The 26,490-nt window shown below is 40.0% G+C and overlaps 1 protein-coding gene across 1 annotated transcript in view; it reads left to right on the forward strand.

Annotated features, from left to right (window-relative positions):
* The first annotated feature begins 1,210 nt into the window (after positions 1 to 1,210).
* The window catches only part of LOC120524129 (NACHT, LRR and PYD domains-containing protein 3-like), a 73,325-nt gene continuing 48,045 nt past the window's right edge, over positions 1,211 to 26,490 (forward strand). The window contains exons 1-5 of the mRNA XM_039746007.1: positions 1,211 to 1,216; positions 1,296 to 1,466; positions 15,491 to 15,665; positions 23,233 to 23,298; positions 23,388 to 24,573. Coding sequence (XP_039601941.1) covers positions 1,211 to 1,216; positions 1,296 to 1,466; positions 15,491 to 15,665; positions 23,233 to 23,298; positions 23,388 to 24,573 — 1,604 coding nt within the window. The remainder of the gene's footprint in view (positions 1,217 to 1,295; positions 1,467 to 15,490; positions 15,666 to 23,232; positions 23,299 to 23,387; positions 24,574 to 26,490) is intronic.

Here is a 26,490-nt window from a genome sequence, read left to right on the forward strand (position 1 = left end):
TTCTTACTATGTTTGGGACTGTGTTGTGGCTGCAGGGTTCACAGTTAAGACGTGTCCTCCAGCTGAAGAAAAAACATGAGATTAAGACTTTTTCTTGGCCAAGACTACAAACTACATAAGAGACTTGTGACATCAGTCCAGCATATTCTGACTAGAGCTGCTGATTACATACTGCATTTCTGTTAGTCATTTGTATAGAAATATAAGTAATAGAATATTTATAAACCATCACTACTCCTGCGCTATTCTATTTCTCTTCTTAGTATCTGGAAGTGGCACTTGGTACAACTGCTCTGCTGCCAGGCTGTTCTCTTACCTTTTGGAAAGTCACCTAAGATAAAGGGGCATTGGAATCATCAGATGGAAAGATTCTTTCATCATATTAGATGCCTTTGACACAAGCAGCTCATTATCAGTTAATTGTCATAGATCCATCTATACATTAATAAGCAAATAATAAACAAAGAAGAATCTGAACTACTAAATTATTTTATAACCAGTCAGTCATAATGCTATAGAAATCAATTCAATGACCCAAGACCAGATCAGCAGTTCCAAAGGAGTAGCAAACCCATTGGTGTACAGCCCAATATGTTGTTGAATAAGTTACATCAGACCGCACATTAGCATTGGCGCTTAATAGCAGGTGTTGGCAGTTTAAAAATTGCAGTTTGTGTATCAATCAGCTCAGTAGACACAGCGGCCTCAGTTACATCATTCACAGTACCCGCTGTTGGAGCAGTTGGGTTATATCATGGCACTGAATGTCAGATAACTGTGGGAGGACTTCATTAACAGACTGAACTGTGTCCATAATCACAAGTGCACCTTTCTTAGATAGATAGATAGATAGATAGATAGATAGATAGAAGAAAATTTAAAAAAGAAAACTTCTGACTTGCCAGCCCCAGTCCCATTGAGACACTATACAGATGTATTGCTGTTGGTATGTTAGACCCCAGTCGTGTTTCTTGACACATTTCTGCTGAGTAATTTGTTGGCTGGAAGTCCTCAGTGTTGGTGTGTCAGAGAGAGGACGTGCAGAGTTGTTCATAATGACACTCAGTTTTGTCTTCATACTCTTCTCTACTGCCACCTTTGTCACATAACCAAGTCTGCTCTTTTAATTACTTTGTTGATTTCTTAATTACGCTCAGCTACACAGAACTTTAACTTGCTTATCTTCTTCTTGACTCTTCTAGTTATGACTATGAAGGTTTGTGTTGGTCTAACTTGTAACCCTGAGTCTTGACAAATCTTTGTTATTCTATCTTTGTCTCTTTTTTTCTGTTCAGTTTGGGCGCAGGTCTATTATTCCTAAGGTTGTCAGAAGATACCGTCATGAAGATCTCCTCAAGATCACCGAGTACTTCCGGCCCTGCCTGGCCTATCTGATCAAAGCTAAGATGACGAACATCCTGGAGATCCTGGTCAGCAAGAAGATCCTCACCAATGATGAGGCAAAGGTAGGAGAGCCTTTGTGGGGTACATCTAAACTGGTGTAAAGTAAGGGTCCGGTATAAGGGACCAGTACATATGATACAGTTCCAGTTCTGTTTGGTGTGTTGCTCACTTTTGATAATTTCAGAATCAGCAGCACATCTACAGAGGCACCTGGACAAAATTTTAATTTGTTGGTAAAAGTAAAAAGTAAAAATGTTTTAGGGGTACCCAAGACATTTTATTTTTGGTTTTTAGATGTAACAACAGTGTGCAGTTCTGAAAGTCTCATCAACCAAGGGAGGACATGGATAGTTGTGACTAATTTAATATCTTTATACTCTAGCGTTGTATGTAGACGTTAATGGGATATTTACGTTAAAGAACATCACAGTAGGTTGAACATTTTAGATTTGCTGAAACCTCTGAGCTGCTGTCTGAGTTCACCAGTAGAGGTCAGTGCTGGGCTCACTTCTTCTCACACCCACCTGTTCTCATTGAATTGACTTTACGACAGGCGCAATGCATCATGGATATTCTAACTGCTCTCTTGGTGTCCCCATGTTACTTCATGGAAGGTCTCACCTGCAGCAGTGGAAGTCAAGTGACATGGAGAGTCGGCTCACACCTGGCAGAAACCTTCTTTTCTAATATGATTCAGTATTCCTCACTCTACATGTAACACAGAGGTAACGTGAGTGTAAAACAAGTGAAAAATACTTAAAAGAATCTCTGGTTCTTATTGTGTTAATTATTACTTGTAATTTGGTCATAATGTGTGTGTGTGTGTGTGTGAGTGGGTCCTGTCCAGTACAGTTTCCTGCCTTACACCCTGTGCTGTTTGGATAGGCCCTGCAGCCCTCACAACTCTGAATTGGATGAATGAGAACAGATCTGTGTGTGTGTGTGTGTGTGTGTAGTCAATGTGTGTGTCACTAGAGGAGTCACCTTTGGATTTTAAGCACCAACCTGAGTGATAGGCCTCTCTGTCATTAGGCTACATTCACTTGTTATCAGTTGTCCTCCTCTCCATTTCTGTCCTTTGTTCACATGATACTTCAGCTCTTTCTTTTCATTTGATTGTGAAGCTCCATTCATGTTTAGGTTTGTTCTCATAAAATGCAAAAAGCACCAACTGTGATAGCCACGTCTGTCTGTCTCTCTGTCTGTCTGTCCGATTCTCAGCACGAAAGACGTCGGTTCCCAGTGGACTGAAATGTGAAACTTGGCACGTTTATTCTTCAAGTCTAATGTGTGCGATGTCCAATGTCCACTGAGATATTGTGATTATAGTGCGCTGTACACATTTTTGAAATTTCAAGACCTGTAGTTGAATAATATTGGTAAATTTGTGAACTCGACTGCCTGAATACAAAGAACCATTCTGTGTGGCTTCAGTTATGGATACATTTAATGCATCACACTTATAATGAGAGCTTTTACTTCAACTTTTATATTTTTTACATATACTGTATATTTCTTAAAACTCCTGCAGCCGTGTGCTGAAGCAAATACACCACAGGATGGGGCGGGGTCAAATGTGGGCGGAGCCAGATGACAAACTACTACCATATATGGAATGAATGACAGTAATGTGTGTTTATATATTCAATTCACTAAATAATTTCATTTTTTATTTATTTAGCATGGTAGTCATTATATTGTTTATTACTTATCACCATCCCTTACTGTCCCAGAATTCAGCAGTAGGTCTCATTATTTGCTAACATTTTTCTTCTTCTTCTTCTGCCTCCATCCCATCTCGCACTCATTGTGTGTGAATCTCAGTCACAGCAGCTCAAAATCAAAGTAGAGAAGTGACATGGCGTTCATGTCGATAACGTTAAATGTGAAAGCGACTTAAGTACAAATGTGTGACAGACGGCTCAGCAACATTTCAGTGACTAAACGTGTCATCAGGATTTGTGTAACCCTTAAAACAAACTCACAGCTGCATTATCTACAGATGTCACTAACTCTGTCATTTATCAACCACAGTGACGTCATGTCTGTCATATTCAGATACAGTCAACATTTTTTTCTTGAGATTTTAATTCTCTCTCAGTTGCTTCTTTATAAAATGTGATGTTTAAGAAGTTAGAACTCCAGTTATCTGCAGACCTCCACATCCACAACAGGGCAGAAACCTTCACATCACTCGAGTAGACATCTGCTGTCTGTGAAGGCGACTTGAGTCACCTGATATTGTAAAAGGTTATTATAAGATGTTTGCTATTCACTAATAGTACATGGAATTATATTCTGTTATTGCTGTTCTTACTGATGATTCACTTTTATAAAAATATGTCATAAACAAAATGATGATTACAAAACCCTTGATAAAGTGATTAGAAAATGTAAAACTGCTCCAACTTTTAAAGCAGCTCATCAAGTATCCACACGCACATTTTCTTACTTGTTCCCCTGGGCAGCCACTGGGCACCACTGAGCCTTCAATCAGTGACTGGTGAAAGGTGAAGGAGACGCCAGTCTGGTTGTGGGCACTGAAAAGAGAGGAGAAACAAAGGGGGATTGGGGGGCAGGGTGGTCTGCTTGATCACATGACAAAGTGGTGCTAAGACGGGGCTGAATCCCCAGCTTCCTGATTGAAAAGCGAGGACTCCTCTCAAAGTATCAGCTTTAGTCAGAGGTGCGATTTAAGTCCCAATTTTGCAAGCACAAGTAAATCTCAAGTCTTAAACCTCACTTAATAAGAAGCAAGTCCTAAGTAGACCTCAAGTCAAGCGTCAAGTCTGTTATTTTTGTGTCACAAGTCTTCAGGTCTCATGTTTGGTCAATACCTTCTCCTGATATATACATTTTTAAAACATCAGTGATATTGTAATTAATCTTGTGTTTTTTTTCCTGTAATCACTACAAAGACCTTCTAACTGTTCACATATTCGGTCACCTGTGTGTGTTCACTCAAACCATTTGCACGACAGCAGACTGGACCTCAGCTCAAGGGTTTCTTTCTCCATTGCTATCCCAGATAGCCTCTCATCTTCCTATCAGACCACACATCTACAGTCACAGAGAGATGTTCAGCTTACTGCTCTTGTTTTTTGACTTTTGCTTGTTTCTCTGCAACCAATTTTCTATTTTAGAGGTAAAAGTCTTGTGTATAGTTGCTATCGACAATGGACATGAAGTGATGAGAGCTCCTATGTTTAACTATTGAGAGGACATGTTGTAACCTACTGTTAACACTAGAATTACCAGAGCCTACGAAAAAACTCATAATTCCGTCCCACCTTAAATCGCTTCTTAAAATCATTCACAGCTCTCCACCAGCGTCTTTTGTCATCTAAATGTGCTGATAAAAATCAGGCTGCAAGTAGCCGGCTATTCCATCCCCCCACCGACTCAGAACGTGCACAAACTTCTCCCAGCTCATGCCTTGATTGATTATCTGGGAGTGAAGTGGAGTTTTAGAGTTGAAATAATAGATCATTATTTGGAATACACGCATTTCACGTGTGTTCCGTTTCTACAGTAATCCGTGTAAACACATTTTTAAAACAGAAACGTTTTTCATATTGTAGTAGTAAATGACAAAATGTAAGCATAAACTATATAATGTATGAAGCCTGAAGTCCAAATATCAAACACTTTCACAAAAGGTACACATATAACAGAACAAGTATGCTTTTATTCAAAAATATAACTGCAGAAAAAAGCCACCTTAGTATGCCATATTGACACATACTTACTACAGCTACCACAATAGCGTAATGGTATCAGCCACTGACTAGTATCCAAAAGGTCAGGAGTTTGATCCCACAAGGTTTAGTTTTGAGAAGTAAACTGCTCTTATTGTTATGTGTGCACTTTTCGTGGCATTACACGTCTATTTTTTGAGCATGCCCGTGTCACTCAAACACAGGAACATATGTTGGTGTACAAGAATAAAAAACAAGTGCACTTTTATTCTAGACTATAAGTGAAGAAAAAATAAAGCAAGTTACAGTAGGCGGTTGATACGACAGCTTGCGTGGTGCAATGCTAAGAACTGCTGATTTCCAATCCGTGCTATATAAAATCATCACATTCAAATATTAACAATTCCCACACACCCTTCCTACATTCACGACATGTGTACTTGTTGCAGTGTACACATCTCTCTGGGCTATGGTTCCTATTACACTGAATGAGCACCTGACATTGTACTTTCTTCCCTATATAAATAACATTCGAGTATAGCGCGTCTCCAAATAAATCACATTCGAGTTATAGCGCGTTTACAGGACATCTGATGATTTCTGTCTATTACATCAGTCAATCCCTTAAAGTACCTGGGACATTTACTTGACCATTTCAGCAGTCCTTTTACACTTTTACTCACAAAACACTTCATGTGTAAATGCTACGTCTATATTAACACTTTAATGACTATATTACCCTTGATGTTCCCATTATTCTGTCACACAGAATGTAACGCTGGCTCATTCGACAGTAAAACTAATAACCAGCTGACGTTTTAATACTTCTGTGCTGAAATGTGTACAAAACTGCAACACAGTCTTTGTTGAACTTAAATGCATTTTCATAAAAATAAAATTTGTTGAAATAATAGAGAAAAGCTAAACAAAATGACACCCTTTATTGGCTAAGTAAAAAGATTACAATATGCAGGCTTTCGAGGCAACTCAGGCCCCTTCTTCAGGCGAGATATAATACAGAAACTGAAGTCCTCTGTGTTTATATCCACACACTAGGACAAGAAACAACATTGGTAAATCTTTAAATGAGACATCTTAAATGTAAAAAATTAATAGGTTCATTCAAGCTAAGATTAATTTAACAGGAGAGAGATGAACAATGACTGGTCAAGATCTTTGGATAAGATGACTGTCCAACAAAGTCCTTTGAAGTTTGTGATGAGTTTTTCCAAACATGTGAGTCAGTAGTCCGGTTATCTGTGTCAGTCTGAGAGATACAAACAGTCCTCATACCTGGCCATAAAACTCTTGTCTTTATTCAAGCCATGCTGTAATGTATTAAATTTTAACATGAGCTTAACTTCCCATTCTTTTCTCTCTTGCTGTGTTCTGAAGTTGCCCATAAGACCTGTGACTTTAAAGTCCTTCTCACAGTGTCCATGGCTGCTGATGTGAGCCGCTACAGGAACATCTGTGTTGCCATGTTTAATGTGGAATCTGTGTAAATTCATTCTCTGGTGGAGTGTTTGTCCAGTTTCTCCCACATAGAGTGCAGTGTCAGGACATTTCATGCAGAGAATTAGGTAGACAACATTAGATGATCTGCAGGAAAATGATCCCTTTATGTGATGTTCAAGTCGGCAGTGTGGTATAACTATACGGTCTGTATTGTAGATGTGGGCACATGTTTGACATCTTTTCTGTAGGCAGGGAGATGTGCCATTTTCTGTCGGTTCATTGAGGGAGCGTCGGACAATTATTTGCTGAAGGTTTGGTGGTTGTCTGTATGCCAGGAGGGGAGGTTCAGGAAATCCATTTTTCAGTGTTTGGTCACTGTTTAGCATTGGCTGAAGTTCTTTTATAATTTTTCGAAGTGCTTCAAGATGTGGGTTGTAGGTGACAACAAGGGGGATGCGGCTCTTGTTGTCTTTGTTTTTATATTCCAGAAGGTGGTCTCTGGGTATGGCAGTAGCTCTTCTTATTTGAGTGTCTGTTGTTTTGGGAGTATAACCTTGTCTGATAAAATCTTGTCTGAGCTCCTGCAGTTGTTGATCCCGGTCTGTCGAGTCTGAGCAAATACGATTGTATTGAATTGCTTGGCTGAAAATAATGGAGTGCCTTATATGCTCGGGGTGGAAGCTGTCACTTCTTAGGTAGGTCCGTCTGTCTGTTGGTTTGTGAAAAGCAGAAGTTACAAGGGTGTTGTCTTTCAGTTGAACTGTGGTGTCAAGGAAGCTGACTTCTGTTTTGAGTAATTCAGCTTCAGCTTTATGTTGGGGTGAAAAGAATTATATTCATTATGAAAATGGAGGAGGTCCTTCTCACTGGCAGTCCAGATTATGAAGATGTCATCTATGTAACGGAGATACAACATTGGTTTTAAGATGCACATTGACATGAAATCTTCCTCCAATTTTGCCATAAATAGGTTTGCATAGTGAGGTGCAAACCAACAGCCCATTGCAGTACCCATTTGTTGCAAGTAGCAATCTTGTTCAAAAGAGAATAGATTATGTGTCAGAGTGAATTTTATCATTTCTATTACTGACTTTGTGGGTAAATCGTGTGGTCTTAGGTATGTTTCACATGCCAATATGCCATCATCATGGGGGATGTTTGTGTACAGAGCCTCAACATCCATTGTGGCCAGTAAGGTTTCCTCAGGTAAGGGGCCTAAAGCAGAAGTCAGTGGTGTCCTGGATGTCTCTGGTTGTGTTGTGGGCGAGGGGTTTAAGGATGTGCTCCACCCAACCTGAGACCTTTTCTGTAAGGGAGCCAATTCCTGAGATGATGGGCCTTCCTGGGCTCCCTTCTTTGTGGATTTTAGGAAGCATGTAGAAGTAACCCATTTTGGGGTTCTCAGGAATGAAACTGTTTACCTGATCCCTGATGTCAGGAGGAAAGCTACTTACTATCTTTTTAGTTCCTTTTTGTAGAGATCTGTTGGGTCTTCTTGCAGTTTGTAATAATGCATAGTATTGGACAATTGTCTTTGTGCCTCCTGTATATAATCTGATGTGTTCATGATGACTAAACACCCCCTTTGTCTGCTGGTTTGATGATGATTTCTGTATTTTCCCTTATTGAATGTATGGCTCTCCGCTCATCCCCAGTAATATTTTCTATCTGATTTTGCTGCCTGTTTAAGATTCCTGTTTTCACTCTCTGTTGGAAGCAGTCTATAGAATTATCCAGGGTGGAGTTTCTGCCAGCTTCTGGTGTCCATGTGGATTTACTGGTGGGGTTGTTGTAACTGCTTGTTGTTGGTTCCTGCGTGTTGCCGTTTTCTTTCTGTTTTTACAGTTTGTCAAAAACAAGAGGAAACAACTTTTATAGGGAACTTTTATTAATAAAAGTTAAATATTTGAAAACAAAACAATAAGCATATTAGAGTGTGTGTATATCCATTTCGCATGGCCATGTAAATTCTAGATGGTATGCTTTGTGTCGTGTAACTATGGCTGATCTTCTCAGGTAAAGTTAACTACTGATCACAGTTCAAATCCAATTTTAACTTTATTTGCCTTTTCAAGCTGCAATTAGACTCAAATAGCAAACAGAGTAGAATCAGCTGAATCAGCGGCATGTGGCAAACCCCTTTACATCGCCAAGAACCAAACCTGCCAGCGCTTGAACATTAAACTGACCAGCCATCTCACAACACAAAGAGCTAACGAATGAGACACAAGGTGAACAACGCTGAAAAAATGAGTGCTGTGGAAAGACGATTGAATCCGTGGTTACAGAGAGCTGACTGTACCTGATTTTTTTAGAGACGGATAGTAGTTTTAGGAGACAGAAATTATTCAGTCTAAAAAGTATTCAGTATTAATTACGCCTCTCTCCCTGTATTGTCAGCGTTTACATTTTTACTTCTCCCATCAAGCTTAATCTTCCTCCTCTGGCTCCTCAAATGGAGTGAGGCGGCCGTTTTCGGAACTGCTCCAGGTGTTCCCAGATCTTCTTCTGGGTGTGGCTAAAGTGCAACTGTCCAAGCACCCCCTTGGTGGTGGCCACGGGCCCCAGCAGGGTTGAGATTCTGTGCTCCAAACCCATGACCCTGCTGTGAGCCAGAGAGATTGCCCTCTAGTGTTCCAGGGGAGGTATTGCCCTGAATATGCCCTTTTCCCCGAGTTCTTCCATCATGGGGGCTGCAGACGTCTGCCACAAAATCTTGTATGATTTTGTTTGCCTCATTCATTACGTTTGAACCATCAAATCAGCACTGAAGATTAGCAAACAACACATCCAGAGAAAACCTACAGGATAAAAGTGATTTCAATTACAAACAAGATCACACACGATGGAGGATACCCACACAGAGAATGTCAGACATGTGGATAGAGGTTCCTCCATTTTCTTGTTCTACAGTCACAGCTCACGTCAACCATCTGAGTTTGAGGAGTTTGCTGTGTCTTCTTTGCATGTGTTAAGCAGACTCTGAACTTTAAGTAATTTATGGAAAGAAAGATGATTTCTACCACTATTTGTCCTGCTTGGTCACAATCCATGTCAATGCCAATAAATAAGAGAGTCCCAGTGATCCCCCGAGATTCAGGTGTCAGAATTTGCCACAAGTTACCGCATTTAGTGGAGCAAAGTCAGGATTCACTGTTTCAATTTATAAGTGAAGTTTGAATTAATGAACAAATGTGTGTTGCCCTGGTTTCAAATTTTAACATTGATTTGTTATTTATCTTTGCATCTTTTGTATGTTTATCTTTAATTATCTTAAAATTATCTTATGCTGTTTATTTATTTATCTTCTGCTACTCTTATTAATTTACTGTATTTATTTATACATCACAGCATCTGTGGCACAGCAATTCACTCTGCTTCTCACAGCGTTTCTGACAATAAAGATCTCAAATTTCTAATTTTGAATTTTCTGACATCATTGTGACACCTCCTGAGGGCTACGGCCATGTTTGTATGGTTGTTAGGGTCATTGTCAGTCACATGACACTCCAGTTTAGAGGATGCCAGCTGATGCAGCACCGCAAGCTCGGGTCGCTAAACTGGTGGAGGAGTTGGCTGGCCTGCATTGTAGTAGAGAACTGGCAAATCTGGCCCAGGTGTCCTTTAGCAAGGTGGTGCTGGTGGAGACTCCAGACCAATCAGGTGGGTCACATTTAAATGTAAGTGCAAGGCAAGTGGTGCACTCTGTATAGGGGCATCAACTCCAGAATTGTAATTGTCAGACCGGTCTCTTTGAAATCTCTGAAGTGTTGGGCAGACATGAGGGGGTCAATGGGCCACCTCAAAACCAACCACTAAAAAAAAAGGTTGTAATGGTAGAAGATGGCATCATTAGGAAATTAAAGAGCAGGTTTCCACATGCACAGATGTGAGACCTCCTTGGAAGGGTGGATAGGCTGTTGGCAGGAGTGGTGGTGTATCCAGTTGTCATTGTCCATGATGGAACAAATGTCATACATAAGGGTAGTCTTTTAGTTCTGCAATCCAAATTTAAAGAGTTAGGTGCCAGGCTGAGGAGCAGAACTGACAAGGTGTTCTTTTCCAAAGTTCTGCTTGTGCCAAGCTACAGTCCAGGTAAGACTTAGGAGAGCAGAAGGTTTAGCACATAGCTCACATTTAGTTGTACGGTAGAAGGGTATAGGTTGATGGGGCATTGGGACTCCTTTTTGAATAAATTGGAGCTGTTCTGCCATGATGGGTTACATCTGAACTGGAGAGGCACCAATGTATTGGGGAGGGATATGAGGAGTTCAGTCGAGGATTATTTAAACTAGGGAAGGGATTGGCAGTTTAGGACAGGCCAGGTTTAGAACTGAACATGGAGGAACAAACAACAGTGGAGAAATAAAAATGTATAGTAATGTACATTCTAACTCTCCTCTTTTAAGTCAGTGGGAAACTGATGTGTTATATTATTTAAAATTGGAAAAAATCAAATACTCAGAGGATCTGTGCAGACTTTTTTCAAAACATGGCAGGATCTAATCAGTAATATTTTGAAATGATTTTATAAAGCACAGAGAATTTGTTGATTTAGGTATTTTTACAAGCCTTAAATTTTACACCGTTTGGCTTGCTCTCTCTCTCAAGGGTGGGATCGATCTGTTCTTAGCATAATTCTTTTTTTTTGTAAAAACTTGATTGCTATGTATTGATTGTAATAAAATTAATAAATAAAAAAAAAAAAAGAAAAAAGTAATGCACTTTCTAACCGAATGTTTAAATGTAAAAGTAAGATGAGTAACACATTGAAAATTGCTTGCCTTAACACTAGAATTACAAATCTTACCGCTAAGCCACGGAAGCTGTTGTATCGATCTTGAACATTTTGTGAAAGTGTTTATTTGATGTTTGGACTTCAGGCTTCTCACATTCTATAGTTTATGTCTACATTTTTTAACATTTATTACTAAAATATGAAAAAGTTTCTGTTTTAACAATGTGTTTACACAGATTACTGTAGAAGCAGAACAGACATGAAATGCGTGTGTTCCAAATAATGAACTATTATTTCCCCTCTAAAACTTCACTTCACTCCCAGATAATCAATTAAGGCATGAGCTGGGAAAAGTTCGCGCACATTCTAAGTCAATGGGGGGATGGAATATCAGGCTGCTTGCAGCTTGTCTTTATTGGCACATTTACAGGACAAAAGATGCTGGCGGAAAGGTGAGAACGGTTTTAAGGTGGGTCGGATCTATGAGTTTTTTTGTAGACTCTGGTAATTCTAGTGTTAATGCTAGAAATTAGAAGTTTTAAAAGAACATTAGAACACTCTAGACGAGAACAGGCCATTCAGCCCAACAAAGCTCGCCAGTCACATCCACTTGTTTCCTCCAAGAAAACATCAAGTCGAGTTTTGAAAGTCCCTAACGTCTTACTGTCTACCACACTACTTGGTAGCTTATTCCAAGTGTCTATCATTCTTTGTGTAAAGAAAAACTTCCTAATGTTTGTGCGAAATTTACCCTTAACAAGTTTCCAACCGTGTCCCCGTGTTCTTGATGAACTCATTTTAAAATACAAGTCTCGATCCACTGTACTAATTCCCTTCATAATTTTAAACACTTCAGTCAGGTCTCCTTTTAATCTTTTACTTAAACTGTAAAGGCTCAGCTCTTTTAATCTTTCCTCATAATTTATCCCCTGTAGCCCTGAATCAGCCTAGTCGCTCTTCTCTGGACCTTCTCTTGTGCTGCTTTGTCCTTTTTTGTATCCTGGAGACCAAAACTGCACACAGGACTCCAGATGAGGCCTCACCAGTGCATTATAAAGGTTGAGCAGAACCTCCTGTGACTTGTACTCCACACATCAAGGCGCTATATAACCTGACATTCTGTTAGCCTTCTTAATGGCTTCTGAACACTGCTGGGAAGTTGATAGCTTAGAGTCCACTATGACTCCTAAATCCTTCTCATAAGGTGGACTCTCGATTTTCCGACCACCCATTGTGTATTCAAATCTAATATTTTCACTTCCTATGTGTAATTCTTTACATTTACTGACATTAAATTTCATCTGCCACAAATCTGCCCAATTCTTTATGCTATCGAAGTCCTTCTGTAATGATATAACGGATTCCAAATTATTTGCCAATACACCTATCTTGGTATCGTCTGCAAACTTAACCAGCTTGTTACTTATATTCCTATCTAAATCATTTATATATATTAAAAATAGCAGCGGCCCTAGCACTGCCCCCTGCTGGTCACCACTCTTAACATCGGCCAGTTCTGATGAGGTTCCTCGCACCATCACCCTCTGCTTCCTGTGTCTGAGCCAATTCTGCACCCATCTAAAAACATCACCCTGAACTCCCACTTCTTTTAAGTTGATGCCCCACCTCTCATGTGGCACCTTATCAAATGCTTTCTGAAAGTCCAGATAAATAATCTCATCTGCTCCACTTTGATCGTATCCTTTTGTTGCCTCCTCATAGAAATCCAGCATGTTAGTAAAACACAACCTCCCTCTTCTGAACTCATGCTGACTGTTCAGAATAACTCCTGTCCTTGCCATGTGTTGCTCAACCTTATCTTTAATAATTCCTTCCATTAATTTTCCTGTGATGCATGTTAAGCTTACTGGCCTATAGTTGCTTGGATCTGCCCTGTCACCTTTTTTATATAATGGGATGATATTTGACATTTTTCAGTCCTTCTGAATCTCTCCAGTGCGCAGTGACTCCCTAAAAAATATCTGTCAAGGGTTTATATCTGAACTCACTAGCCTCCTTAAAAACACGAGGATAAATATTATCTGGTCCTGGTGATTTGTTTGGATAGACCTGGATAAGCTTTAAAGTGTGGAGAGAGTCGAGGGGTATTTGTACAAGTTTAAAAGCATTTTACGTGTAATGCAGGACAGGTACACACCTAAATTGGAATACGTAGGAAATTAAACATAACTCTGCAGTGGGTTAATAAAAAGTTGAAAAAGAAGCAGCAAAGGAATAATAACTAATATATAATACACTATAATAACTAATCTCCAAAGTGAATCACAAAACGTATTAGAACATGAGGGCAACCATTAAAAAGGATATCAGGCAGGATAAAAGACACATAGAGAGGATTAGAGCAGATAAGGCAAAAAGATGACCCTAAGAGATTCTTTCAGTATTGTAGTAGTAAAAGAACAGTTAAGGAGGAGGTGAAGTGCATCAGCAATAATAAAGGAGAATTAAAACATACAGACAATGAAATAGCGGCTGCCCTTAACTTACATTGTTCAGAGGTTTTCACAAGTAAGCAAATGAATAACCTCAGAGCAGTAACAGGGACTACTAAGGAGGTACTGAAGGATTTGGAAATTGCAGAGGGAGAAGTGCTGCTCAGATTAAATAAGCTAAAATCAAACAAGTCTCTCAAACCAGATAATATTTACCCTCGAGTTATTAAGGAGGTTAGTGAGTACAGATATAAATCCTTGATGCATATTTTTAGGAAGATTCTACACTCTGGGGAAATTCTGAAGGACTGGAAAATTACAAATATTATCCCGTTATTTAAAAATGGTAACCATGCAGATCCAAGTAATTGTAGGTTAGTAAGCTTATTGGGCATTACAGGAGTTTTACAGAGCAGTCAGCTTAGGTTCAGAAGAGAGAGGCCATGTTTAACCAATATGTTGGAGTTCTATGAGGAAGCAACAGAAGGATACGACCAAAGTGGAGCAGATGACATTACTTATGTTGCCTTTCTAGAGTTTAATAAGCTGCTGCGTGAGAGGTTTGGCATCAAACTAAAAGAAGTGGGAGTTCAGGGTGTGGTGTGTAGATGTGTGCAGAATTGGCTCAGACACAAAAAGCAGAGGGTGATGGTGCAGAGAACCTCATCAGAATTGGCTGATGTCAACAGTTGTGTCCGGGGCTGAGGGGGCTGCTGCTATTTTTAAAATTATATACATGGATGTAAAACTGTGAGGTTTGAATTCACAATGGGGATTTTGAAAATCGAAAGTACACCTAATGATTAGGATTTAGGAGTCTTAGTGGACTTGACTTGACACTATCAACTTCTAGACAGTGTTCAGAAACCATTAAGAAGGCTATCAGAATGTCAGGTTATATAGCGCCTTGATGTGTGGGGTACAAGTCACAGGAGGTTCTGCTCAAGCTTTATAACAAACTGGTGAGGCCTCATCTGGAGTCATGTGTGCAGTTTTGGTCTCTAGGCTACAAAAAGAAAAGCTCCAGAGAAGAGTGACTGGGCTGATTTCAGGGCTACAAGGATTGGATGATGAGGAAAGATTAAAAGAGCTGAACGTTTTCAGTTTAAGCAAAAGGAGATGAACAGGAGACCTGATTGAAGTGTTTAAAATTATGAAGGGATTTAGTCCAGTGGATCAAGATGGCGACTTTAAAATGAGTTCAACAATAATGCAGGGACACAGTTGGAAACTTGTGAAGGGTAAACTTCGTGCCATCATAAGGAAGTTCATGTTCACACTGAGAACCACAGACACACAGAATAAGTGACCACTGTAGGACTTTAGGGGCCTTCAAGACTCAATTTAATATTATTTTTGTGGATTTAAGAGGATAGGACTGTCAGACTTTGTTGAGCTGAATGGCCTCTTCTCGTCTAAATCTTTCTTTATTTTAATGTTCTAATGCTCCCAGCATTATAAAAGCTCATGGGAAGTGCAGTCCCTGAAAGGAGAGTGACAGGTGGATCATCTTCAAAATATAAGGTACTTGGCAGAATAAGCATCCACACATAAAAAAATCAAACAACAAACAAAACTGATAAAAATACATACTTATATAAATAAAAAACAAACAACACAATAGCATAAATAGTCCAAATCAAAGGACCAAAGATGACCAAAAGGACATAATAAAGGAAGTTATATGTAAGCCAGAGAGATGAGTCCATCTTAAACATAACATCTTGCTTGTTTTTCAGATTGTCAAAGTCAAAAAAGGGTCTGAGGGGACAGAGGGTGTGGACTCCTTCATCGGTGATGTAATGAAGAAGGACCGAGTGGTGCTGATCAGCCTGTGGGAGGCGCTGGCTGAGCAACTTGGGAGACTCCAATCACCAAACCTCATAACATTAATGGAGGAGGTGACAGAACAGAGTAAGTCAATGGAGTCCTGTTCACAGTAAAATTCTGAATGTCCAAACACACAATGAGGTGAAGTAGATAGAGGGACTCAACACACATTAGACCACAGTAAACCACCTGATTTATTCATTATAAAGTTCTATTCGCATTACTGGTGAGACCCATGATTAGCACCCTGATACCATTAAGTCCTAAGCTCAATGTGCCCTCTGATGCCTTCAGACTCATTTGTAATTTTCTTTAAAAGACAGATAATCACAGGCTCATTTGTCCAGTCCTTTACATGCTTGTTGTCAGGTCCTTACCTCTGACTCGTAAGAAGGTCATCCCTTTCATTTTTTTACAGATTGTTGGAGATTTTTATGGTTTGAGTTCTCAAGGCCTCAACCTCATTGCCAGACAGTTCTTGACTTCTGTGACTTGTAAGAGAATCAAAGGACAACGATAAAGAGTTAGGTACCTTCATGCTAACCCCATATAAATGGATTGCATCTGACATAGAAAAAACAAGCAAATGATTGTATAAAGGTTTTTCAGACATGAGTTCAGTACAGAACTGGCAAAGATGGTGGAGCTTCCAGTTTTCAGTCCTCCTGGCAGAAAGAAAATGGTCCGGGTGGACGGATAGAAGTGACATCAGAGATGTTCTAGTCATCAATCATCTGGTCTGCAGATGGAAGGAAGAGAGAAAGACATTAAGACACAGCGCCAACCCCTGGTGTGACAGTAGAATTACAGTCACTAGAGCCCTTCAGCTGTCCCCTAGGTGAACATGTGTGACAGACAGGATAACAGAAAGTTTAAAAGGACATTGGAAAGAAATATCACAAAAAAGGGCAAGGAGAACCCAAATAGATTCTGTCAGTATTTTAGCAGTAAATAACTGTCATGGAGGAGGTGACATGTGTCACTGTAGGAGGTGTAGAATGAGAGAGCAGAGCTTTTCTGTGCTAAAACAGCTGGCTACTGGAAAATGTCCCTCAGCTGGTCCGGCTTCTGCATTTGCTTAAGATTTACCTGGAGGTTTTGAGAGTTAGAAATAGAAAGTGTAAAAAGCTCTCCAGTATTGTAAGTGTAGATTTTGTAGAAATGCTGCTGTTGGATATTACTTCACTGGCCGTGTTTTCAATGATAAGAGATAAGAATCGGTTTAAATTGAATGCATTAAGCACTAAGTATGTATGGAGTTTAAGAGAGTTTTTATAGCCCCTGTTTCTAAGTTATTCAAGTATGGATCAATGTAGTCTGACATGCAGAGAGGAGACACACTAACATACTGACGTGCCGACATCTTCTTAGCAATCGAGAAAGAAGCAGATGGGAGTTGCTGAGAGTTTTTGTGTTTTCTGTGGTGTGAGAGTTAATTAAAAATATATTTTGTTCCTATATACTTGGGGTTTTGGCTGCTGCTAAGGAATCATGCTGGAATTTTTAAACCTTTTCTTCTCTTTAGAAGGACTTTTTGCATTTTTTAACCTGCAGAGAAGCAAAAACAGCTGGGTGTTTAGGAGTGTGCTTGGAGAAGTTGTTTGTTACGTGTGTACTCGTTTTTGTTATTTGTATTTGTAGTAACATTGACAAGGCAGGGCAAGAAGCAGTAGCTTTACTGGCACTTGTAAGATAATAAGTAAGTATATAACCAGCGCAGCAAAGCAGAACAACAACAGAGTAATGGTTCATTAATACAAAGGAGTACAAACAGTGCAAGTGGAGAGCTTTTAAGTAAGGAATAAGAGGAGCAGTAAGTTAGGAGAACAGACAGAGAAAAGTAACATTAACCTCAAAGAAGAACAAACAGCAGGCAATCAAGTGGGAGAAGATTACATGAGCTTAACAGTAGAATCCCTGAAGCCTATGGAAAAACTTAACCTAAAACCCTTCGCACCTCTCAATCAGCATCTTTTGTGTTGTAAATGTGTCGATCAACACAGGCAGCAGGCAGCCTGCTCACTCATCCCGCCACGAGGCAGCTGAAGTCTCTTTAGGAGTCTGGAATTGGGTAAATAAAATATCGTTCTTTGGACTATTTAAAATTCATGTGTCTTCCATGTCTATAACAATCTGAGTAAATGTCGGATGACAGTTAATGTGAGGCAAAAAATGTTGAAAACATAACTAAAACAGAAACTTTTTTCATGTATTTGGTATAATGACCAAATGTCGACATGAAATGTATAATGTGTGAAGACTGAAGTCCAAATATCAAATAAATACTTTCACAAAACATAAAAGCAAGTGCGCTTTTACTCAAGAATATAACAAATGAAAATAAATCATTCAATTTACATGTTGTTGTCAATGAGTTAAAAACCCAACCCCAAATATCAATTCACACAAAGTTGGCATTGCTGGTGTAGTGGTAGAGCTGCTGTGTTGTTGGTTCGACTCTGAACTTTCTCTGTTTTGAGTAGTGAGCTGCTATTATTATTACTATAAACATACATTTGATTTGAGTCTGTAACAGCCGGTGTAAATTTTGGCTACTTGTAAAAGATATCGCTGAAGGGATATAAGCAGACATACAAATGCTGGTGAATCAGGTCTTCTGGGTATCTTGTTGTCACTTGTATTTTTTATCCAGTTTTATTCTTGTGTAAAAGCACACTTGTTTCGTTATTCCTTTGCGAAAGTGTTTATTTTATATTCCAGTAAACACTTGAATGACATCAAATCTGTCTCTGCCTCTCCCATGCATGGACTCACACATCCATACATGAAAACGTCACTATCTGAAAACACTATGGCATTTGAATTTGAGTTGGCATTTGAACGTTTTTTTTCTGATCTTGCCCACTCTCCTCGTTATGGTGCATGGTACTGACAATGCAGACAGACTTCTTCTTTTTGGGTGCATACATCATCAGCATGGCACTGCCACATCTAGACACTAGCGTGGTGAATTGCTTGTGGACTTAAGTGATTTTACCAGCAGGTAGAAGTTCCTGTTGTGTTGCAGTGCAGCAGTCTATTAGCCAGCGAAAGCAAAGTGAAGAACTTGTCTGTTTTATCGGTTCTGCTTTTGTACAGAAATATCTTTACTCCTGTTGGACAACTGGAATATTTTCCTAAATAAGGAGTTGCATTGCAAATGTACTTTGTCTCCAAATCTGCCGCAATGCAAAACTTTATGACAAATTTATCAAGCTTGATTGATTGAGTCAGTGTTCAGAAGCCATTAAGAAGGCTAACAGTCTGTCTGGTTATATAGCGCCTTGACGTGTGGAGTACAACTCCAGGGAGGTTATGCTCAACCTTTATAACACACTGGTGAGGCCTCATCTGGAGTCCTGTGTGCAGTTTTGGTCTCCAGGATACAAAAAAGGACAAAGCAGCACAGAAAAGGTCCAGAGAAGAGCGACTCAGCTGATTCAGGGCTATAGGGGATAAATTATGAGGAAAGATTAAAAGAGCTGAGCCTTTACAGTTTAAGTAAAAGAAGATTAAAAGGAGACATGACTGAAGTGTTTAAAATTATGAAGGGAATTAGTCCAGTGGATCGAGATGGTGACTTTAAAATGAGTTCATCAAGAACACGGGGACACAGTTGGAAACTTGTTAAGAGTAAACTTCACACAAACATTAGGAAGTTTTTCTTTACACAAAGAACGATAGACACTTGGAATAAGCGACCAAGTAGTGTGGTAGACAATAAGACGTTAGAGACTTTCAAAACTCGACTTGATGTTTTTTTTAAAGAAATAGATGGATAGGACTGGTGAGCTTTGTTGGGCTGAATGGCCGGTTCTCATCTGGATTGTTCTAATGTACTAATATTCGAAGCATAAGTAACAGTGCCAACATAAATTCACAGCCGATCTGACACTGTTCATTTTCAAGTAATATTTCATTAGTGTGATGATGTTTTCACATAATTGTCTCTCTCTTTCAGGTGTGTAATAGAAACCACAGCATAATGAGAAGTGTGTACAATGTAACAGGTACACACGTTGTAAATTTAGGAAGGACGATCCTTGTGTGTGTGTGAACTGTTAACATTTGAATCTGATGATTGCATATAGTGCTGAAGTTACTTCTCTGTACTATTCTGTCCTCTGCATGTCCTGGAGAACAAAAGAAACAGCAACATGTGGGGACTGGCAAGATCGGGGAAAAAAAAACACGTGGTCACTGATTACAAACCACGAGATGTTATGTGAATGAATATGAATAATATGAATCATGTTGCATCCGTGCCACAAAGTTTTCCAAAGTGAACTATACAGGTCATAAAACGAATAATTCCAAATATCATATATACCTATATGACGGTGAGATACGAAGAAGGCAGATTCGCCAGCGTTTGTGTGTCAGCTTTAATCCCTCCAGATCAGAATGTTCAGTTCCATTGTCTCAAAACACCACTCACATCTCCAGTTATTCCCAGTTTCAAATAAAAACTAACAGCGTCAGATCCGCTATTGGGCGGTAGTATGTATCGTGATCGTGATTTAGAGAGAATAAAAGTGAAAAAAAAGGTAACTTTTACAAGTCCTATAAATGTACACTGTGTGTAGCTGCGTTTTCCCAATATTACCAAAGTTCAGCAGCTTCAACTCAAAAAATGGGATACAACAAAAGCCTGACGCACAGAAATGATCCCATAGACAAAATATCTTCATTTTTAAAAGTTTAGTTAAGTTTCAAAATAAAACAGTTCACACAAAGGGAAACTTAAAATAGCAAAAAAAGGGAAAAATTCTTGTTAAGAAAAGTTAAGTTCTAAGCTAAAATCTTGCTACATCTCAAATCGTTACTAGTTATTTATCATTTCTTAACCATTTCTAAACGGTCAGAAAACTGTATGCTTATCCCGTCTCTGAGTAGAAAATGGGTCTTTCAAGTCCCTCTTTACTGGGACCTGTTCTTACCACAACTAAGCTTATTATCACACTGTTTCTCAGTTATAGTAAGAAGGTTCTATCTCTTACTAACTTATAGGGGGAAAAGACAAAACCATAAGTTATGATTATGAAAGAAATTTATATTCTATTCAAATTAAGCAAACATTAATATGAGTTTAACTCAAAACTTTAACTTTCTAAGATTGGCTCTTACACCGTGTGTTACCAACAGAAACCAAGTGTATGTGTGTACTGTATAATATTAACAATAAGAGCAGCTCACAACTGAAAACGGCAAATATCGGAGTGAGTCGGGATCGAACTGGGGACTCTTGATTACAAGTCAGCGACGCCACAGAAGCTATTATCTTTTCCTTGAACCTTTTGTGAAAGTGTGTACTTGATCTTTGGGCTTCAGGCTTCATATTAGTACATTCTATAGTTTATGCCTACATTTTGTCATTTACTACTAAAATATGAAAAAAGTTTCTGTTTAAAAAATGTGTTTACACAGATTACTGTAGAAACGGAACACATATGAAATGCGTGTGTTCCAAATAACGAACTATTATTTCCACTCTAAAACTCCACTTCACTCCCAGAAAATCAGTCAAGGTGTGTGCTGGGAGAAGTTAATGGACATTCTAAGTCGTTGAGGGATGGAATAGCTGGCTGCTTGCAGCTTGTCTTTATTTAGACGACAAAGGATGCTAGCGGAGAGGTGTGAACGGATTTAAGGTGGGCCGGATCTATGAGTTTTTTCTTAGGTTCTGGTAATTTAAGTGTTAAATTGGCTAAAAATCAGATCATCAGGACCAGATAATATTTATCAAAGAGTTCTGAAGCTAGTGAGTACATATTTAAACCCTTGATGATTGTTTTTTTTAATTTCCTATCAAAGCCATTATCAGTTAGATAGGCAAACACAGAACAAGAGAATCTTCAAATACTTCAAGGGCAGCTCATTACACCAGCCAGGAGCCACACATGAAAAGAGTCTGGAGTGACATTTGATGCCACACAGAGGTGGTCACAAGATGTCATTAACTAGCAGTGGAATGACTTGAAAAGATGAGTGACATGTGCCCATCTCAGTTGGTCAAACACAAGACGTGCCACTACATCTTGAATCTTCTGCAGTGTCTTGGTTGCACATGTGAGTACGTCTGCCAGCAGAGAGTTGCAGTAGTAAAGATGAGAAGTGGTCTGGAGGAGCAAGAGTAGAGGAAACTAGGGAAGAGAAACTGGTGAGCTGAGGTGACAACTGAAGGACACAGTGGGAGGAACTGTAATGGGAGAAGTAGGAAGAAGCTTGGAGAACTGAACTAAAATGGGGTCTAATATGTGTAGTGGAGTAACAGTGCCATTTGTGAGGGTGCAGTTCAGTGAAGAACAAGTCCAGCAGTATGCCAGTTTTATCAGTTGATGGTCTGTGGAGCTGTAACAGTTGAAAGAATAAAGAAGAGTGAGGAGGTTACTAGGAGTTGAACTGTCCAGGTCAATGTTCTTGACAACAAGGACAAGAAGTGGGCTTCCATCATCTGGGATAGAGGAGAGAAGCATGTCCAGCTCATTGATATTCCTTAGAAGATTGGAGAATGTTTATTTTAGTAGAGAAGGACACCGAGATTTCATAACACTCAAAGGTAGCATTCAGGGGTAGTTCCCAGGGATGTTAACGTCTTGTTCTTGTTAGCTAGTATACCTGTCAGGTATAAGAGACTTTGAAGCTGAGGGAAAGTTCTGTGTTGCCATATTTTCTGTCTCAATGTCAGTGCCACAACCTCGAGAACACATTGGGTGGCCAAAGCCAGAATAAAGTCCGTTTTGTCAACTTCAGACTAACAGTTCCACAGGCCAAGAGGAAGGGAGTCTCTGAAGGAGTAGCTTGAAGAAGCAGTCGAAGACTGTTGGCATTACACCCTCTCCTGTTGATGGGATGAGAGAAACATCAGATATCAGTCACAGGAATGTCCTTCAACACATGGCGAGAAACAGAAGATTACAGAGAAACTGTTCATCTTGTTAAATAAGAGGACTCACTGCCTTGTTCAGCGTCTTTGCTTGGTGGACTTGAGTACGTTGACTTCTTCTGAATGAGGTGATGTTAAAAGTGGTGTCCTTCAGGGGTCACTGATGGAGTTGGTGCTCTTTATAATATAAACTACATAAACAATCTGATAAGACTATAATCAGATAAATTTCACAATTATACCATATTAGACAGAAGGGCAGATAATGGAGAATTAGTTGAATCATTAGAGAAGTACCTAAAAAGAATACAGGAGTGGGGAGATTTGTAGACAATGAAGTTTAATGTAAGTAAAAGTGAAAATGATATGCTGTAATTTGAATTGGCCTGTTTTTGTACATTACTCACATGTCCAGTGTCCTGATGTTCTAATTTGTCCATCCTGTCTGAGTTTTGCTCTGGACTCTTTACATTGGCATTGCCCTCAATATGTCCACTATTCTACTCTGTGGATTTTCTCATTTCTGAGGTCTCCTTCATGTGAATGACTAAAGGCTTCCAAACAAACTGGGTACATGTCATTGGTCTGGCCCACATGTCCCATTATATGTCTATCACTAATTCATCAAATTTATACACACTTACAATAATGGAGCCCAGTTTTATAAAGTTCAAAACTTCATGTTTTAAAGAAAGTAAAGCTTCGTCCAGGATGGCCGCCTCACTGCTATGATTGACCCGTCTGTCTTTCTTTCTTTTATCACAGGAAAGAAGCTCTTAGAGGAGATTGACACCAGAAAAGAGCCACCTGTCTCTGACCCTCATGCTAAAGGTAACTCCTTTCTTTCACACATCTGCTCAGCAGTTCCTCCAGTCCTGTGCTCATCAGGTCTCCTCATTTTTTCTCATTTTGACTTCTAGACATCCATGAGACACACAGACAGGCTGTATCTGAATCCACAAAAACTCTGGAAGCTCAGGCTTCACCTGGAGATCCACACACCACAGCTGTGGGCTTTGAGACTCGATACACAGAGTTGGTGGCCATTAAACAGGACACAAGAAATCATAAGGAGACTGAACATGAACTTATGAAAACTGGGAAGATCCATGAAGAGCTCATGAAGAAAGGAGCAGCAGAGAAATGTGAACGAATCTGGATTGAGCAGCTGTTTAGAAAAAGGCCTGTAAGTGTAAATCCAGTTAACATCATAGTGGTCAGTGGGATGGCCGGAATAGGGAAGACCACCATGGTACAGAAGATCATGTATGACTGGGCCAGAGGCACTCAGTACCAGAGGTTTGCATTTGTGTTCCTGTTTAAATTTAGAGAGCTTAACCTGTTAGACAATGAGAATGAGACACAAATGTCACTGACCAAACTGATTGAAAGGCACTATAAATATCTCAGTAATGATCAACTGAAAGATGTTCTGAAGAATCCTGAAACTCTCCTGTTTATATTCGATGGACTGGAGGAATTCAAACACAAACTGAAATTCACAGGCAGTCAACTCTGCTCAGACCCAGATGTTGAGGTGCCTGTCCACATCCTGGTCACCAGTCTGGTCAGTCGGACATTACTGAAGGGCTGTTCAGTCCTGATAACAAGCAGACCAACAGCGCTTGAAGCCATGGATATGGAAAGAGTTGATCAGTTTGTAGAGATCCTGGGGTTCTACCCTGAACAAAGGCTGATGTACTGTAAGAAGTTCTTTGGTGACGCTGCTCTGGCTGCTCAGGCTTTTCAGTATGTGAAGGAGAACACCATCCTGTACTCAATGTGCTTCATCCCATCATACTGTTGGATGATCTGCTCTGTGTTGAAGAGCCACTTCATGACACCTGAAAAAGCCAAAAGTGAACCTTGGCAAGTAAGTCAGTGGCTCTGTGAGACTCAGAATAAGGAGTTAATTAGAGACACCATTGGAGAGGATTTAAAGATGGACTTTAGAAGCATGACTTTATCTGCTGTGGACTGTGCTGTGCTGGCAACTGTCATCAGCTGCTGTGGAGAGCTTAAAGAACTTGACCTGTCATGCACACCTCGGACCACCGAGAGCATCAAGATACTGGAGCCGGGGCTCAGCTGCTGCAGTAAAGTCTGGTGAGTGATGCGACTTTGACGAGATTTATCTGTCAATAATGGCACTTTATGTCAGGGCACTGAGCTCCACTGTCATAGGGCCTTCTAATAAGCCCCACCCACTCAACAGGAAGTGAGGTCCACTGCTAATGATATGATAATTATGCCATCTCATTCTCAATGATCCTTAACAACACGTCTGAACTATCTTGTCGTGTCTGTTTCAGACTCTTACAGTCATTAAAGCCGCCTCATGCAGATAATTAAACAACAATGTGAAATATTATATTGTGTGAATGTGACCATAGTGGCTGAGAATTTAATCTAAAATGTGATTACGAGACTGCAGAGGACTGTTCACAATTTGCAGAATCCCAGAGAGGCAATGAATCTCCAGTTCCTTTGCAGCATCAGCAGACAGACTGTGGGCCAAAAAATATGGATGGCCAGGATGCTGGAGGTTTGATTTTTCACAATGATGTATTGATTACTGAGTTAATTCATTTCATTGTTTGCCACACTCGCCACATCAGACCACCTCATCGACCTCCTGTGGTGGTTCTGTTTAGAGTTCCATTTGTATTCCAAAAGTCCTCACCTTCTTCATGAGGTGGAGTTTACCAGTCCAGTGCAGGACCCTGGTCTCAGACCCTTGCCCTCCTCATCTTCTTCATTCATTCACTACTCAGAGCTCATGACCACAGGTGAAGATCAGATGGTGGGCTGATCAGTAACTCATGAGCTTCATCTGAAGACTTTGCTCCTCTTCACCACCCTTGCTGTCTTTTTAAGGGCTTTATCCTCCTGTTTTTTGCATTAGACTTCATGAACGTCAAGGCCGGACTGCTGTGTTTGATTCCATCGCACTATGGCCCCTCATAGCACACTCGGCCCTCTTTGGTGCTGTAGTACTAATCTGCCTGCTATCATTATGTTTGTGATTTGAAGGAGTGTTTCACTTTGCTGATGATGTTCTTTAAATGTAGTGCCTCATTTTTAGCCATTCCTAATTCAGACTCCCAATGCATTAGGTGTGTCATCAAACTCGAGAATAAATTCAAGTCGGGAAAATGGTTGACAATGCTGACCCTACTCTTCCCTTCCACAAACTCCAGAAACCTCATGATGCTCTCAGTACTGTACCCCCGAGTAAGCACATGTGAGAGGGCCGGTCAGCCCTGATCGATGGGTCAGACTGATCAGAATGGCTCCTCTCATCCTCCTCTTCCTCTTACACACTACATTTACATTTGATTCTGTCTGTGCTCTGCTGACCTGTGGCAATGGTAACCAAACTCTCTGCCTTGTTACTCTTTTTTTTTGCTTGTCCACTGCTTGTCCACTGCTAATAGCTTTGTCTTTTATTTTCTTTACCTGGACCTGTTCACTGTATTGTGGTTCTGTGAACATCTCTTGTTGACCATCGGTCCCTTCAGGTGTTCTCTCAGGCAGTGGCTGCCCATTGAGACTCTCCTCACTTTTTACGTTTGTTTTGAGAGGAGGCACTGCAGTGCCATCTTTAGGACTTTGTCCTCCGGTGCCACTTTAATGACTGACACCTCCTCCTCTTCAGTGCTCACCTCCACATTTTTATTGACACTGTTCTCAGACATTCTACCAGCTTCAGCCGGTGCTCTCTCTTCTGTGTTTGCGCTTCAACTTGTTTCTTTCTCTTACTCTCTGCTGGTCATCCCTGGCTCACCTGTTTCATATCCTGGTGTTACTGAAACACTTTCTCCTGTTTTCACTTTACCTTGAGCTCCAATCATTGTTTCAAATGTAAATGCCAGGTTGTCCTCCATCTCTGATTCACTAGTCACTGGACATTCCTGATGTATCTCAGTTATTTTTCACCTCACTGTGCTTACATTTGTTTGCCTTATGTCCTGTCTGACTACTTTTAAAGCACTTCATTGACTCCATGGAGACACACACACC

The sequence above is a fragment of the Polypterus senegalus genome, chromosome 2 (genome assembly GCF_016835505.1).
Source record: "Polypterus senegalus isolate Bchr_013 chromosome 2, ASM1683550v1, whole genome shotgun sequence".
Taxonomy (NCBI): Eukaryota; Metazoa; Chordata; class Cladistia; order Polypteriformes; family Polypteridae; genus Polypterus; species Polypterus senegalus.